General features: G+C 57.6%; 3 protein-coding genes across 3 annotated transcripts; all 3 read left to right on the plus strand.

Moving 5' to 3' along the window:
* Positions 1–119: 119 nt before the first annotated feature.
* Positions 120–4400, plus strand: ETH_00015560 (uncharacterized protein; the record flags this gene model as incomplete). Its single annotated transcript, XM_013379401.1, has 9 exons — positions 120–188; positions 428–774; positions 981–1161; positions 1372–1518; positions 1682–1935; positions 2117–3109; positions 3184–3435; positions 3591–3818; positions 4014–4400. Coding segments are annotated over 9 exons (2858 nt in total), but the record flags the coding sequence as incomplete, so codon positions are not given.
* A 1791-nt stretch (positions 4401–6191) lies between these two features.
* On the plus strand, positions 6192–9302 carry ETH_00015565 (uncharacterized protein; the record flags this gene model as incomplete). The annotated part of the gene is made up of 8 exons (XM_013379402.1): positions 6192–6667; positions 6907–7181; positions 7372–7551; positions 7762–7869; positions 8121–8204; positions 8418–8476; positions 8575–8852; positions 9215–9302. The coding sequence occupies 8 exons, from the start codon at positions 6192–6194 to the stop codon at positions 9300–9302; spliced, it is 1548 nt and encodes a 515-aa protein (XP_013234856.1).
* A 1644-nt stretch (positions 9303–10946) lies between these two features.
* ETH_00015570 (Protein-L-isoaspartate O-methyltransferase, related) lies at positions 10947–12013 on the plus strand (the record flags this gene model as incomplete). Its single annotated transcript, XM_013379403.1, has 2 exons — positions 10947–11432; positions 11687–12013. The coding sequence occupies 2 exons, from the start codon at positions 10947–10949 to the stop codon at positions 12011–12013; spliced, it is 813 nt and encodes a 270-aa protein (XP_013234857.1).
* Between the last annotated feature and the right edge of the window lie 348 nt (positions 12014–12361).

Genomic DNA, 12361 nt, shown 5'->3' on the forward strand with positions numbered 1-12361 from the left:
GCAGCAACAGTGCAGCCAGCTACCCTGAGTCTAGCAGCAAACGCCAAACAGCAACAGCAGCAGCAACAGCTGCTGCAGCAGACTCAGCCACAGTCCCCTCTTGTGCTGCTTTGCTGCAGTTTTTCTTCTCCTTTCCCGAGAGTGGCCTTCTGACGCCTACTGCAGAGCACTTCAGCCGGTTGCGGCGAGTGAGTTGCTGCTGCTGCTGCTGCTGCTGCTGCTGCTCTTGTTGCTGCTGGTTGTGCTGCTGGCGAGGCTGTTGCTGCTGTCTGATCGTAACTGCTGGTGGTTTCTCGCCCGTGCTGCTGTTGCTGCTGCGTTTGCTGTAGGAGTTGGGCTTGGCCGCATTATCTGAAATTTGTGCACATTTCTGCTGCCGTTGTTGTTGCTGCTGCTGCTGTTGCTGCTGCTGCTGCTATTGCTACAGAGGCCGCAGACATGGACGGAAAAGACCTGCTGCGGTTTTGCCGTGTCATAGAGGCCCGGCGCAAGCGCCGGGCAGCAGCAGCAGCAGCAACAGCAGCAGCAGCAAGCGCTCCTGCAGTTGCTGCCACAGAGGCTGCTGCCATGGCAGAAGATGAAGACGACTTAGCAGCAGCAGCAGCAGCAGCAGCCGCTGCGGGCAGCGCTGCGTCTCATCCACAGAGCCACCTACAGCAGCAACAGCAGCATAGCAGCAGCGCCGACAGCAAGAATGGCAGCAGCAGCAGCAGCAAAGAAACATATGCGGAAAGCGAAGCGCTGCAAGAGCTGCTGCCTCGTGTGGGCCGCCAGGTGCTGGCAATTGTAAACCCTAAACCCTAAACCCTAAGCCCCAGAACTGAATCTCTTACACAGACCCTCATCTTATTTTTGCTTATTTGATGCCTTGCTGCTGCTTCAATTGCTGCGCGCGGCCGTTGAAGCAGACGGCCTAGAGGCCACAGCTCTAGCTGCTGCTGCTGCTGCTGCTGCTGTTGCTGCTGCTGCTGCTGCTGCAGCTGGCTGCGATGCCATTGCGATCAATGCTGGAAGTCTTGACAGCAACGGGAGGAGATATGCGCGTCGTTGCTGCTGTCGTGCTGAAGCTGCGTAACTCTGCTGCTGCTGCTGCACCACCAGATCTTGCTGCTGCTGCGAAGGCGCTTGCTGCAGCTGCAGTAGTTGACGCCAAGGCCTTTCGTGAGCGCCAGTTCCAGGGCCTGCAGCTGCAGTTGCTGCTGTTGCTGCTGCTAATCCTGCTGCTGCCCCTAAATTTGCTGCTGTCGTTGGCAGCCGCAGGCTTCAGTGCCTCAATCAGCTTCTGCTGCGTCGCTGCGACTGCAGCAATGCCTGCAGCTGCTGCTGCTGCTATTCTTGCTGCTGCTGCTGCTGTTCTTGCTGCTGCTGCAGAGGAGCTGGACAAGTACTGCGCAGAATGCTTCAGCTTGTGGAACCCCACAGACCTCGCGGCCCTCATTGCAGCAGCAGCAGAGCTGCATGTTTTGCTGCCCGAGACGCTGCAGCAGCTTGCAGTGCATGCACAGACTGTTGTTGCCAGTGAGCTTGCTGCTCCTGCTGCTGCTTTTGCTGCTGCTGCTGCTGCAAATAGTAAGGGGCCTTGGCCTGATTAGATTTTTTTCAGGGCTCATAATATTCCCTGCTGATGCGTTTACTGCATTGGCTGCTGTTGCGGCTGCTGCTGCTGCTGCTGCTGCTGCAGGAGCACCCCTGGAGGACCTCACGCTGCTGCTGCTTGGGTGTCTCCGCCTGCACCGTGTCCCTCAGTCTTTTCGCTCTGCAGCAGCTTTGCGGCTAAACGCTGCGGCCGACAGCTGGCAGCAGCAGCAGCTGCCGCTGCAGCAGCGGCAGCAACTGCAGCTGCGAAAGGATATAGCCGAGCTATCTCCTGCAGCTGCAGCAGACCTTGTCGCAGCAGCAGTGTTTCTGAAACTGTTCCTTCCAAATGAGACGGTGGTGAATAAAGCTCTTGCCGCCATCGAGCTGCTGCTCTGCTGTTATGGTGCTGCTGCTGCTGCCGTTACGCGTTGCTGCTTATGTTGCTGCTGCTCCTAGAAGGTAAAACTCCAGATGCTGTAGCGTTTCTTTGCCTGTGCTGATGGCTCTCTGTGTCTTGCTCTGTTTGCTGCTGCCGCAGCAATTGCTGCTGCTGCAGGCCCCTCCGCATGAGCTCGAGCTTCAGCGCCTAGCGCAGCTGCTGGGGGCCCTTACCCAACAAGCTGCAAAGGGGGCCCCCTTGCCTCTCAGTTTCCTGCTGCTGTCAGCCAACAGAATTACAAGTCGCATTGCTCCTGCTGCGCTGCAGTTGATGCAGCGGCAAGCAGCGCAGCAGCGACAGCAGCAGCAGTGGCATCTGCAGGAGCAGACCGAAAGCAGCCATTCTTCAGCAGCAGCAGTAGCCGTGGACCCAGTTAGCTGCTGCACTCTCCTGCATGCGCTTGCGTATGGCACAGCTGCAGCAGCCTCTGCAGCAAAAGACCTGGCGCTTCCTTTGATTGCAGCTCAGAAGCTGCTGCAGGCAGTCTATGTGCTGCAGCAGCAGCAGCAGGACCTTCAAGTCTATCCACAGTCGCTTGTGGACTTCCTCAAGGCCCAGCAGCTAACTGCAGCCCTCTTCAGCGTACCCGGAAGACATACTGCAGCAGCAGCAGATTCTGGGCCTGAACCTGAAGCAGCTGCAGCAGCAGCAGCGGCCGTCCGCGCTGTTGCTGCAGCGGCTGCTCCAGCAGCTACTGTGGAGGCAACAGCAGCTTCCCCTGCTGAAGCTAGACTTGAAATACCCTTCAAGGCCAACTTGCAAGTGGGGGATTGGAAAAAAACTCTTTGTAAGGAGCTTCAGGACCTGCGAGACTCCTTTGTGCGTGCTGCAGCTGCTGAAGGCGCAGCTGCAGCAGAAGCAGACACAGCGGCAACAGCGCCGGGAGAAGCAGCAGCAGCAGCTGCTGCTGCTGCTGCCAATACTGCAGCAGACTCTTTGTTGCCAGAAGGCAGAGACCTGTGGCGTCGCGCTGCCAACGCGGAAACGCTGCGCAAAATCGTCGAAACCGTGGCGCAGCAGCAACAGCAGCAGCAGCAGCACCAGCAGCGGGGTTTCTCTTCGCGGCAGCTTTTCTCTCTTGCCTATTCCGTGGTAAGCAGCACTCTGCACTCAGCAGCCCATTCTTGAAGCCCCAAGAAGCAAATTTTTGTGGGATTTGTTTTCAGGGGTCAACTTCGCTGCTAGGTCCTCTTCAGGACACTCTTTGCACTGCTCCGTTTTTTTGCTGCTGCGAACAAAGTACAGCAGCAGCCGCTGCAGCAGGTGCTGCAGCAACGGCGGCTGCAGCGCCTGCCGCCTCTTCAGCAGCTCCAGCAAGGCTGCAGAGAGAAGTTCTGGGGATCTTGCTTAGTGTTCTGCAGCAGCAGCAGCAACAACTACCGGCCCCTAAAAGCACTGCTGAAGCGTTGCAGCAATACGTAGGCTATTCCCACCGCAGCTGCTGCTGCGTCCGTTGCTGGCCGCTGCCGACACTACTGCTATTGCCGCGGCTGCTGTTGCTGCTGCTGCTGCCGCTGCTGCAGCTGCGTCCGTCAGGCCTAGCAGCTGGCTGTCTTTGCGGCTGCGTCCCCAGGCTGTCAGCAGCTACTGCATGCGCGTGCTCTCTATGCCCCTGGCCCACAACTTTGGCCCAGAGGGCCAGCTCGAGGTGGGGGTCCCCCTGCATGGGGCCCCCCTGCATGGGACCCCCCTGCCTGGGGCCCCCCTGCCAGCTGGGGGCCCCCCAGCCCTGCAGCTAAGGGCCCCCCGGGTAGAGCAGGAGCTGTTTTCTGTGCTAAAGGAGGAGGGAGTCTCAGTGGTGGTAGGCAGGGTTTACGGTCTAGGGTTTCGGGTTTACGGTCTAGGGTCTGGGGTCTAGCTAGGGTTCAGGGTTTAGGGTTTAGGGCCTGGCTGGGATGGGGAGAGCAGAAGGCAGATGGAGACAGAGACAAGAGGAGATCAGGAAACAAAAAAGCTGGCAAAGAGAAAAATCGACTGTCTCCTTTTGGCTGCGCAGCTGGGGCCCCGGGTGGTCCCCTGGGTCTGTGTTGCTGCTGCTGAGACCAGCAGCAGCACAGCCTACTGCTACCTGCCGCCCTCCAGCCTGTGTGCTTCGGCGCGGCTAGTAGCAGCAGCAGCAGCAGCAGAGACGGAGGCGCAGCAGCAGACAGGCACCAAAGTGCAGCGGCTAAAGGTGGAGACGGACGGCCTGGGCTTTGTCTGGGTCGGGGGCTGCAGCACAGTGCAGCAAGACACTGCTGCAGCACTAAAAGCCCTTCAGTGGTGGGGCTGGACTATTTTGCTGCTGCCCCACACTCTCTGGGAGGGCCAGGCTTCCCCGAGGCAGCGCGCGGAGGCCCTCAAGAGGGCCCGCGAGAGGGCCTCAGGGCCCCGTGCAGCATAGGCGGGCTGCCTGCTGCTGCAGCAACTGCTGCTGCTGCTGCAGCTGCAGCTCCAGCACCAGTGGTAGCTGTAGCGCCAGCCATCACTGCTGCAGCAGCAGCAGTGGCAGTGATGGCTGTGGCGGCAACTGCACACGGCCAGTCGTCGCAGCAGCAGCAATAGCTGCTGCAGCAAACCTGTCAGAAAGTGCCAAGTGCAGCAAAACAGCACATCTTCTGAGGTGTACATACAGCTGAGCGCAAGGCACTCTGGTGTTGCGCCGAGCATGAATAAATATAAATGAACAAAATGCCACTAGAATTCCAGATCTATTTATTGTTTTCCAGAAAAATTATGTTGAGAAATAAATGTTTATAAGGTGAAACGAAAGCGACGGCAGCAGGACTCGAACCTGCGCGGGCAGAGCCCAGTGGATTTCGAGTCCACCTCCTTAACCACTCGGACATGCCGCCGACTGCCGGCGCTCAACTAAGCACTGTGTCTTCATTTGTTGCTGAGCTTGCAGCTGCTGCAGCTTGCTGCTAGGCTTTGCTGCAGCTGCAGGGCCTCTCGCCTGCTGCGGGACCCCACGGGGGCCCCCTGCTGCACTCTGGGTACCTGCGGAGGGGCCCCCTGGCACGGCGAAGCACAGGGCACCAGTAAGAGACACTTTAAAAGCTAGAGGGGGGACCCCTGAACCCAAGAGTCACCTGGGGCCCCACCCGCCCGTGTGTAAAGGGCTTAGCCGCAGCACAGACATGCTGGGGCCCTTACCCGCAGCGGCTCGCTGCAGCTAGCCGCAGCTAGCCACAGGTCGCCGCAGGTAGCTGCAGCCAGCTGCAGCAAGCTGCAGTCGACAGCTGCCGTGAGCTGCAGCTAGCCACAAGTGACCCGCGCCTACTAAGGCTGTTTGGAAGCTGCAAGCTGCTGCTGCTAGCTGTGCTGCCCCCTGTGGGGTGGGAAGAAAGGAAATCTTTAAATAAACTCCTGGGGGTCCCCCGGGGGAACCCACGGCCCCCCAGTGTGCTGTGGGCTGCTCTGGCTGAGTGCAAGGGGAGGGAGAGAACGCCCACAGAGCAGCAGGGGCTGCTGCCGCAGGGGCCGCAGCAAAAGGCTGTTTTCAAGCTCTCTCTGCTGCATGCATGCGCTATTAAACGCCCCAATTTATTTATAGACAGGAGCATGCAGCTAAAGATGGGCAGTTTCGCTCGAAGAGCGAAGCTAGGGGGTCAAGGTTGGGAGCCCGTCTAGCGTTGCGCTCCGGCGAAGGCGGGGCTCCCTGCCGCTAAAAATTCGCCAGCTCGTAAACGTTGTCAATAAAATTGTAAAAAACAACTAAATTAATCGACTAAAGAGTCTTATTCGCCTTTTGAAGGCCTGCAAGGGAGCCTGAGGGGCCCCGGCAACCTCAGGTGGAAGAGCAGCGCGGGTCCTCAGCCCCGACAGCACTGGGGCCGGAAGCAGAGAAGTAAAAAGGTGAAGAGGCAGAAATTAATTTGCTTGAATTTGTAAGTGGCTTTGAGAACTCAGCTGTACGTACACCTGGAAGGCGCGGCGCCGAGGCTCCTTACCGGCAGATTGAGCTGTGACAACTTCTGCGTCACTATCACCCCGCTGGCGTGGCTCTTTCTTTTCGCGCTTTTCATTTCTTCTGCGTTCTTTTTTATTTCCATTTTGCGCCATTTAGAAAACCTCAGATCCTTATTTGCCCCTTGCATTCCCCAGAGCTGCTGCCAGGGTTGCTGCTGCAGCAAGACTTGCGGCCAAGTACAGGGGCCCCCCCATACAGCAGCTACAGCCCTTCCAGCCAGTTATGGAGAGGGCAGTCCAGAGCTCGGGGCGCCTTTTGTTGGCCTCCCCTGTGCTGCTGGCCCGGGCGCTGCAGCGAGCAGCTGCAGCAACAGCAGCAGCAACAGCAGCAGCAACAGCAGCAAGCTCGCCTTGTTTGCATTCCTTCGCACGCGAGTCCACTCAGGCAAACGTGCGCTATCGCTTGCCCAAGCCGTCTCGCGGGGCCCCCCGGGGGCCCCGGGGGGCGCCCCAGAGCCTGCCCGCAGACAGAGGGGCCCTGTGGCGAGGAAGAGGGGGGCCCCCCGGGGGGCCCCCCTTTGAGGGGCACCGGCTTTTTTCGAGGGCTGCTGCAGCCAAGATCGCAGGCGAGGGGCCCCCCGAAGGCAGTGGGGGCCCCCCAGCAGGTTCAGGGGCCCCCTCAGCGAAGTTCCAAACTTTGAGTGATTTGCTGCAGCAGGAAAACAGTCTCAGCGGCCTCTTCGAAAGCTACAACAACGAGTAAACTCCCCTAAACCCTAAACCCCAAACCCTAAACCCCAAACCCTAAACCCCAAACCCTAAACCCCAAACCCTAAACCCCAAACCCAAACCCTAAACCGCAAATTCTAAACCCCAAACCCTAAACCCCAAACCCAAACCCTAAACCGCAAATTCTAAACCCCAAACCCTAACCCCTAGCCCTGGGGGCGGGCGTGGGGAGCGCAGAGTGGCGGCTGTGGGGTGTACGTACACCGCAGGAGGTCGCTGGGCTCGCTGCTGACGCTGCAGCAGCTGCAGCAGCAAATGGATCGGGTGGGCCGCCTGGAGAGGGAAGCTGTGCTGCGGCGGGGCCTTTCGCAGCAAATGGCGCGGCAAGTTTCTGTGCAGAGTTTGAGGCCTTCTTTGGGAAACAGAATTCCCTTCAACGACTTCGTGTCTGCTGCTGCTGCTGCTGCCTGGGCGGAAGCAGCAGCAGCAAGGGCCAACAGCGCAGCAGCAGTGCGGCTCCTCCGCCGCCTGCCTCTCAGCCAAGGTGCGCAGCCCCAAACCCTAAACCCTAAACACTGCTCTTGCTGCCAGGCCCGCAAGAAAAGCCAGTTGCTCTTAAAGACGGAGTTGGGAGACGGAGCTGCTGCGGTTTCGGGGAAACCCCGAAAATCAGGGTTTAGGGTTTAGGGTTTAGGGTTTAGGGTTTGGGGGTTTTGGCCCGCTTGGTGCTGCAGCGGCGAAGGCTCTTGTGAGTAGCTCGACGACTCTTTACTTCAACATAAATGAATTCTGTGAAGCCCTGCAGCCGCTGCTGCTGCAGCAGGGGGCCCCCCAGCAGCAAACAGGGGGCCCCCCTGCTGCTGCAGACGCTCCGGAGCTGCGAGATCCGCAGCTCGTTAGGGCCGCCCTTGAAGGTGAGCCGCTGTGCAAACCCTAAACCCTAAACCCTAGTTGCTTCCCCTCCGGGCGTCGCCTGTACGCACTGGGTCCCATCAGCAAAGCCCTAAACCCCAAATGGCAGCGGCACCCAGCGCCTGAGTCCGAAACCCTAAACCGTAGCCGAAACCCCAAACCCTAGCCAAAACCCTAAACCCTAAACCCTCTCCCTGCGGGCCGTGCTGCAGAGGCCTTCGAGGCCGTGCAGGGCAGCCGCAGCGGAATCGCTGACGCACTGGAGTTGCTTTCGGGACTTTGTCGGTTTTGCCAAGCTGACGAGGACGAGAGAGTGAAGGGTAAGTGCAGCAGCAGCAGCAGCAGCAGCAGCAGCAGCAAAAGCAGAAGCAGCAGTAGCAGCAGGCGGCTCTTGGGGTGGGCCTTGGCTTGCCTATCTTAGGGTTTTGAAGCAGAAGTAAAACCCTGGGGTTTTGTTTGTAGGGGATTTGAGCTTTGGGATCCCGGAGTCGGGGCCAAGATATTAGGTTTTAGTGTCTAGGGTTTAGGGTTCAGGGTTTAGGGTTTAGGGCTTTGGGGTCCTGTGCCTCAGCGAGCTTTGTACTCCTTGACAAAGAAGGCCGCGGCCGTTTGGACTTCTTCGTCGTCGCTGCTGTCTTTCACCACCTGCACCGCAGTATGTCCTGAGACTCTAAACCCTAAACCCTAAACCCTAAACCCTAAGGACTGAGTCCCTCACTTGAGCCACGGGTACTTTGTAGAAAAGCACACCAGCAAGGGCCTCGTTGTGAAGCGGCTCACTTGGCAGCGCGTCTCAGCATAAAGTAGGGTTTAGACCAAGGGTCCAGGGTTCAGGGTTTAGGGTTTAGGGTTTTGAGTTGTTGTGCAGTGCTGCTTACGCCCTCTATCGTGGACAAGCTCCGGCGGGCTCGCGTGTCGTTTAAAAGTGTAAGTGGGTTGAGGTGTACGTACAGCTGAGCGGCGCACGTAGTGTCCGCATTTGCATTTCTTGTCACAATTTATTTTCTTTTTTATTTTTTTTGCAGGTAGATGATTTGGCGCTGGCGAGTGCTGTAGAATTATTTAAAGACAAGTATCCGTTTGTCACAATGGCCCTTGAGGGCTGCTGCGGCCTGCAGGGTCGAGCTGCAGCAGAAGCAGCAGCAGCAGCGCCAGCTGCAGCGTCCGCAGCAGCAGCACAGGCAGCAGCAGCAGCAACAGAGTGCGCTCGCAAACAGCTCTATGTTGACCCTACTGAAGAACCCTGGAAAACTGTCTCTCGGCATGCCGGCCTCACCCTCACCTTTGACGAGTTCGAGCGCGAGTAAGCGAGGGTGTACTTAGGGTTTAGATCGAGGGTTAAGCTCGAGGGTTTAGCGCGAGGGTTTAACGCGAGGGTTTGGTGCTACAACTTAGCGCTAGGGTTTGACGCTAGGGTTTAGTGCGAGGGGTTAGCGCTAGGGCTTTCAGTGTTAGGGTTTAACGCTAGGGTTCAGGGCTAGGGATTAGCGTTAGGGTTTTGGGCTAGGGTTTAGCGCTAGGGTTTCGGCCTAGGGTTTAGCGCTAGGGGTTGTTACTGCCCTGAGGGTTTGGGCCTCGGCGCTTGGGTTAGACCCGTGAAGCCACTGAGGGTTTTGGCGAGGGTTTAGGGTTTGGTGTTTTTGGTTTGCTTCTTATGTGCTGCAGGTGTAAGGACACCCCGAATGAGGCAACCCTTAGCGCGACGTCCTTGTTGAGACTTCCGCTAATAGTTGTTCTCCGCGACTTGTTTTGATCAGGCGAGCTAGCTATCTGGCTAGCTAGCTATCTGGCGAGCGGACTGGCTAGCTAGCTATCTGGCTGGCTGGCTATCTGGCTGGCTATGTGGCTAGCTGGGCTGGGATTCATATGGCCCGTGGCGGGCGGTTGGCAAAGGTGAAGAGGCAGCTAGCTAGCTAGCTAGCTAGCTAGCTAGCCAGCTAGCGGGGTGGCGGGGGCGAGGGCGCTAGCTAGCTAGCCAGCGTTGGTTGCTGCGCCTTGGCTTTTATTTGTCTATGATGAATGAGAATTGTAGCTCAAGGGCCTTTTGCCGAGACTGCCCCGCGGGTGTCTTCAGCTGTTTGCTGGCTTGGGTGCTAGGGGGGCGTTCGCGGGTCTTTTTGGGGCTTTGCATGCGCCCGAGCACATCCTTTTGTGCCTTTTTGCATTTCCATGAACAAGTCCCAAGTGCTTGTGCAGTATAGTGCACTTGCGTTTCTTATTTGCTGCCTTTTTGCGTTTGTGGGGCCCCTGTGCGCGAGCGGCGCCGTTTGGGTGTCTGTACGTACACCCTATCCAGCCGTCTGCGCAGAGCCTCCCCGCGCAAATGCGCCCGTTCGCATGCAGTAAAAATCTGTATTATACATTTATATTTCTATATATATATATGTATACATATATATGTATGTACATTTATATTTTTTTGCATTTGTGTCTTCAAGCGTGGAAGTGCAGTGTACAGGTGGCTGCACATGCGCCTTCGGGCCGGGCGGCTGCGCTGCTGGTGCAGTTAGATATGCAAAGATGCTGTCGAGCATTTTGAGGCATGCAGAAGTCATTTCATATGTGTATATATATAAATTATTTGTGCAACTGAGTGGCCTGCAATGTTCCACTCCGAGGCGTGGCCTGTGGCAGGTGTATGTACGCCTCTGTGTGTCGCGTGCATGCACGAGTGCGGCGGTTCAGGTGTATGTACAGTGTCTGCACTTGCAGCTGTGCCTCCAAGTACAGAAGTTGCGGCGCTGCAAACGTGTATATATCGATATATAGATATATGGATATCTGTAATATATATAGATATCTTTAAGTGCAAATGTGTTCAGATTTATGCATAAACGGGTGCATAAGTACATTTTGTAATGTACGCATGCCGAGAAACTCACAGACACCACTTTTGGCTTCTTTCTTGTCTTTCGTGCGGGGAGTGCATTGGGCAAAGACCCACAGAACAATCAAACCAACTTGCTGTTAAGATTGGCCTTGAGGCTCCGTGGTTGCTGCTGTTGCTGCTGCTGTTGCTGCTGCTGCTGGTGGCTGCTTTGCTGCTGCTCATTTGAAATGCAGAAGCAAATACTTTTTTAGTCCTGTAGGCTTTGAGTGCAGGCAGTAGTAAGCCTTGTGCTCAATAGTGGGCCGGGGTGTCCGGTCCTGGGGTGTACGCGCTGTTATTTTGTTTATTTTTATTTCAAAAAAATGCATTTTATTTTTATTATAATAAAGATTTCCCCCCTTCTGCTCCAAATCCAAGTGGAGTGTCAGTCAGCCCCGGGCGCCGCTGCGCAGCCGGGAGTGCTCTGGTGGCTGTCTCGGGGGCATTAAGCTCCAGTTTTGTTTTATTAGTTGATTAATAGTAGAAAAAATAAAGAATTAATTAAAGTGGTGTGCAATTTGCCTCGAAATGCTGTGGGGTTGCGGCCGCCGGGCTTCGCGCGCGAAGATCTGGGGTGTACTTACAGCTGTGGCGGCGGCGACGGCGGCGACGCTAAGCAGTGTGTCCTTCTTTGCTCTCACTTCTGATCCTTCTGCTTCTTTTTTGACTCATTTTCACTCAATTTTCCGAAAACCAACTCACCATTTTCGTTTTCTGGCTGGCCAGCGGCCCCCCAGCCTCCTCCAGGCCTCTCCCCCGCTTTCTCCCTCTCTAGGGTCACCTAGGAGCGCCACTGAAGACCCAGGAGCCCCCCATCCCTTTTCTTCCAGCCCTTCAAGTGCGCCCCGGGGCCCCCCGGCAGCAGCAGCAGCAGCAGCAGCAGAAGACCCTCCCGAGCCCCCTCCTGCAGTCATGGCGTGGCGCAGCCACGGGAGCAACAACAAAGAGCTTGTGGAGAACTTGAGGCGCTCAGGCGTCTTCAAGGACCAAAGGGTTTTCGACGTCATGCTGCAGGTGGGGCGCAAAACCCGAGGACCTAGGCCGCTCCACGGGCCAAGGGTTTAGGGTTTAGGGTTTAGGGTTTAGTGCAGCGAGGCGAGGGCACACACAGGGAAAAGGGCCGACAGCAGACAGAGCCAGCCACAAGACACAGCAGCTGCATGCACATGGCCCCAGCGGAGCCCTTTCCGCATATTCCTCACCAGCAGCGCGTGGGCTCTAGGGTTTAGGGTTTAGGGTTTAGGGTTTGGGCGTGGGTGTTTTGCCAGGTAGACCGGGGTCACTTCGTGAGCCAAGACCCTTACCTGGACATGCCCCAGTCCATAGGCTTCGGGGCCACCATATCTGCACCCCACATGCATGCAATTGCTCTTGAACAACTTAAAGAAGAACTGGTGTGGGGCCACAGGGCCCTCGACGTCGGTGCGTGCTCCCCAGGTGTACGTACACCGCAGCGACCCCGCGCTGCAGCCGCTGCTCCCAACGCCCTCGAGGCGCTCCCTCCCCAAGGGGCCCCCGAGGGGCCCCCAAATGGCCCCCAAAGGGCCCCTATGGCCCCCTTGGGGCCCCCGGAGGGCCCCCTAGGGGCCCCCTAGGGGCCCCTAGGGCGCACGAAGGGGCCCCCTGAGGGCCCACTAGAGGGCCCTTAGGGACCCTAAGGGGCCTCGCGAGGGCCCCCGAAGTGACCCTCCGAGGGCCCCAAAGGGCCCCCCAGGGGTCGTTTGAGGGCCCCCGAGGGCCCCTGAAGGGCCCCCCGGGCCCTGCGAGGGGTCTGGGGCCCCAGGGCCCGAGTGCAGGACTTGTGGGGCGCCAGTGTTTGCATTTAGGACCTTTTGGGATTATAATTTGGAAAAGAAATGCAACTGAGGGTTTGCTGGTTTGCTGCAGGATCGGGGACAGGCTATTTGACAGTTTGCATGGCCTTGATGGTGGGCGCTGGGCAA

This window comes from Eimeria tenella, genomic scaffold (assembly GCF_000499545.2).
Source record: "Eimeria tenella Houghton genomic scaffold, Eth_scaff277, whole genome shotgun sequence".
Lineage (NCBI taxonomy): Eukaryota > Apicomplexa > Conoidasida > Eucoccidiorida > Eimeriidae > Eimeria > Eimeria tenella.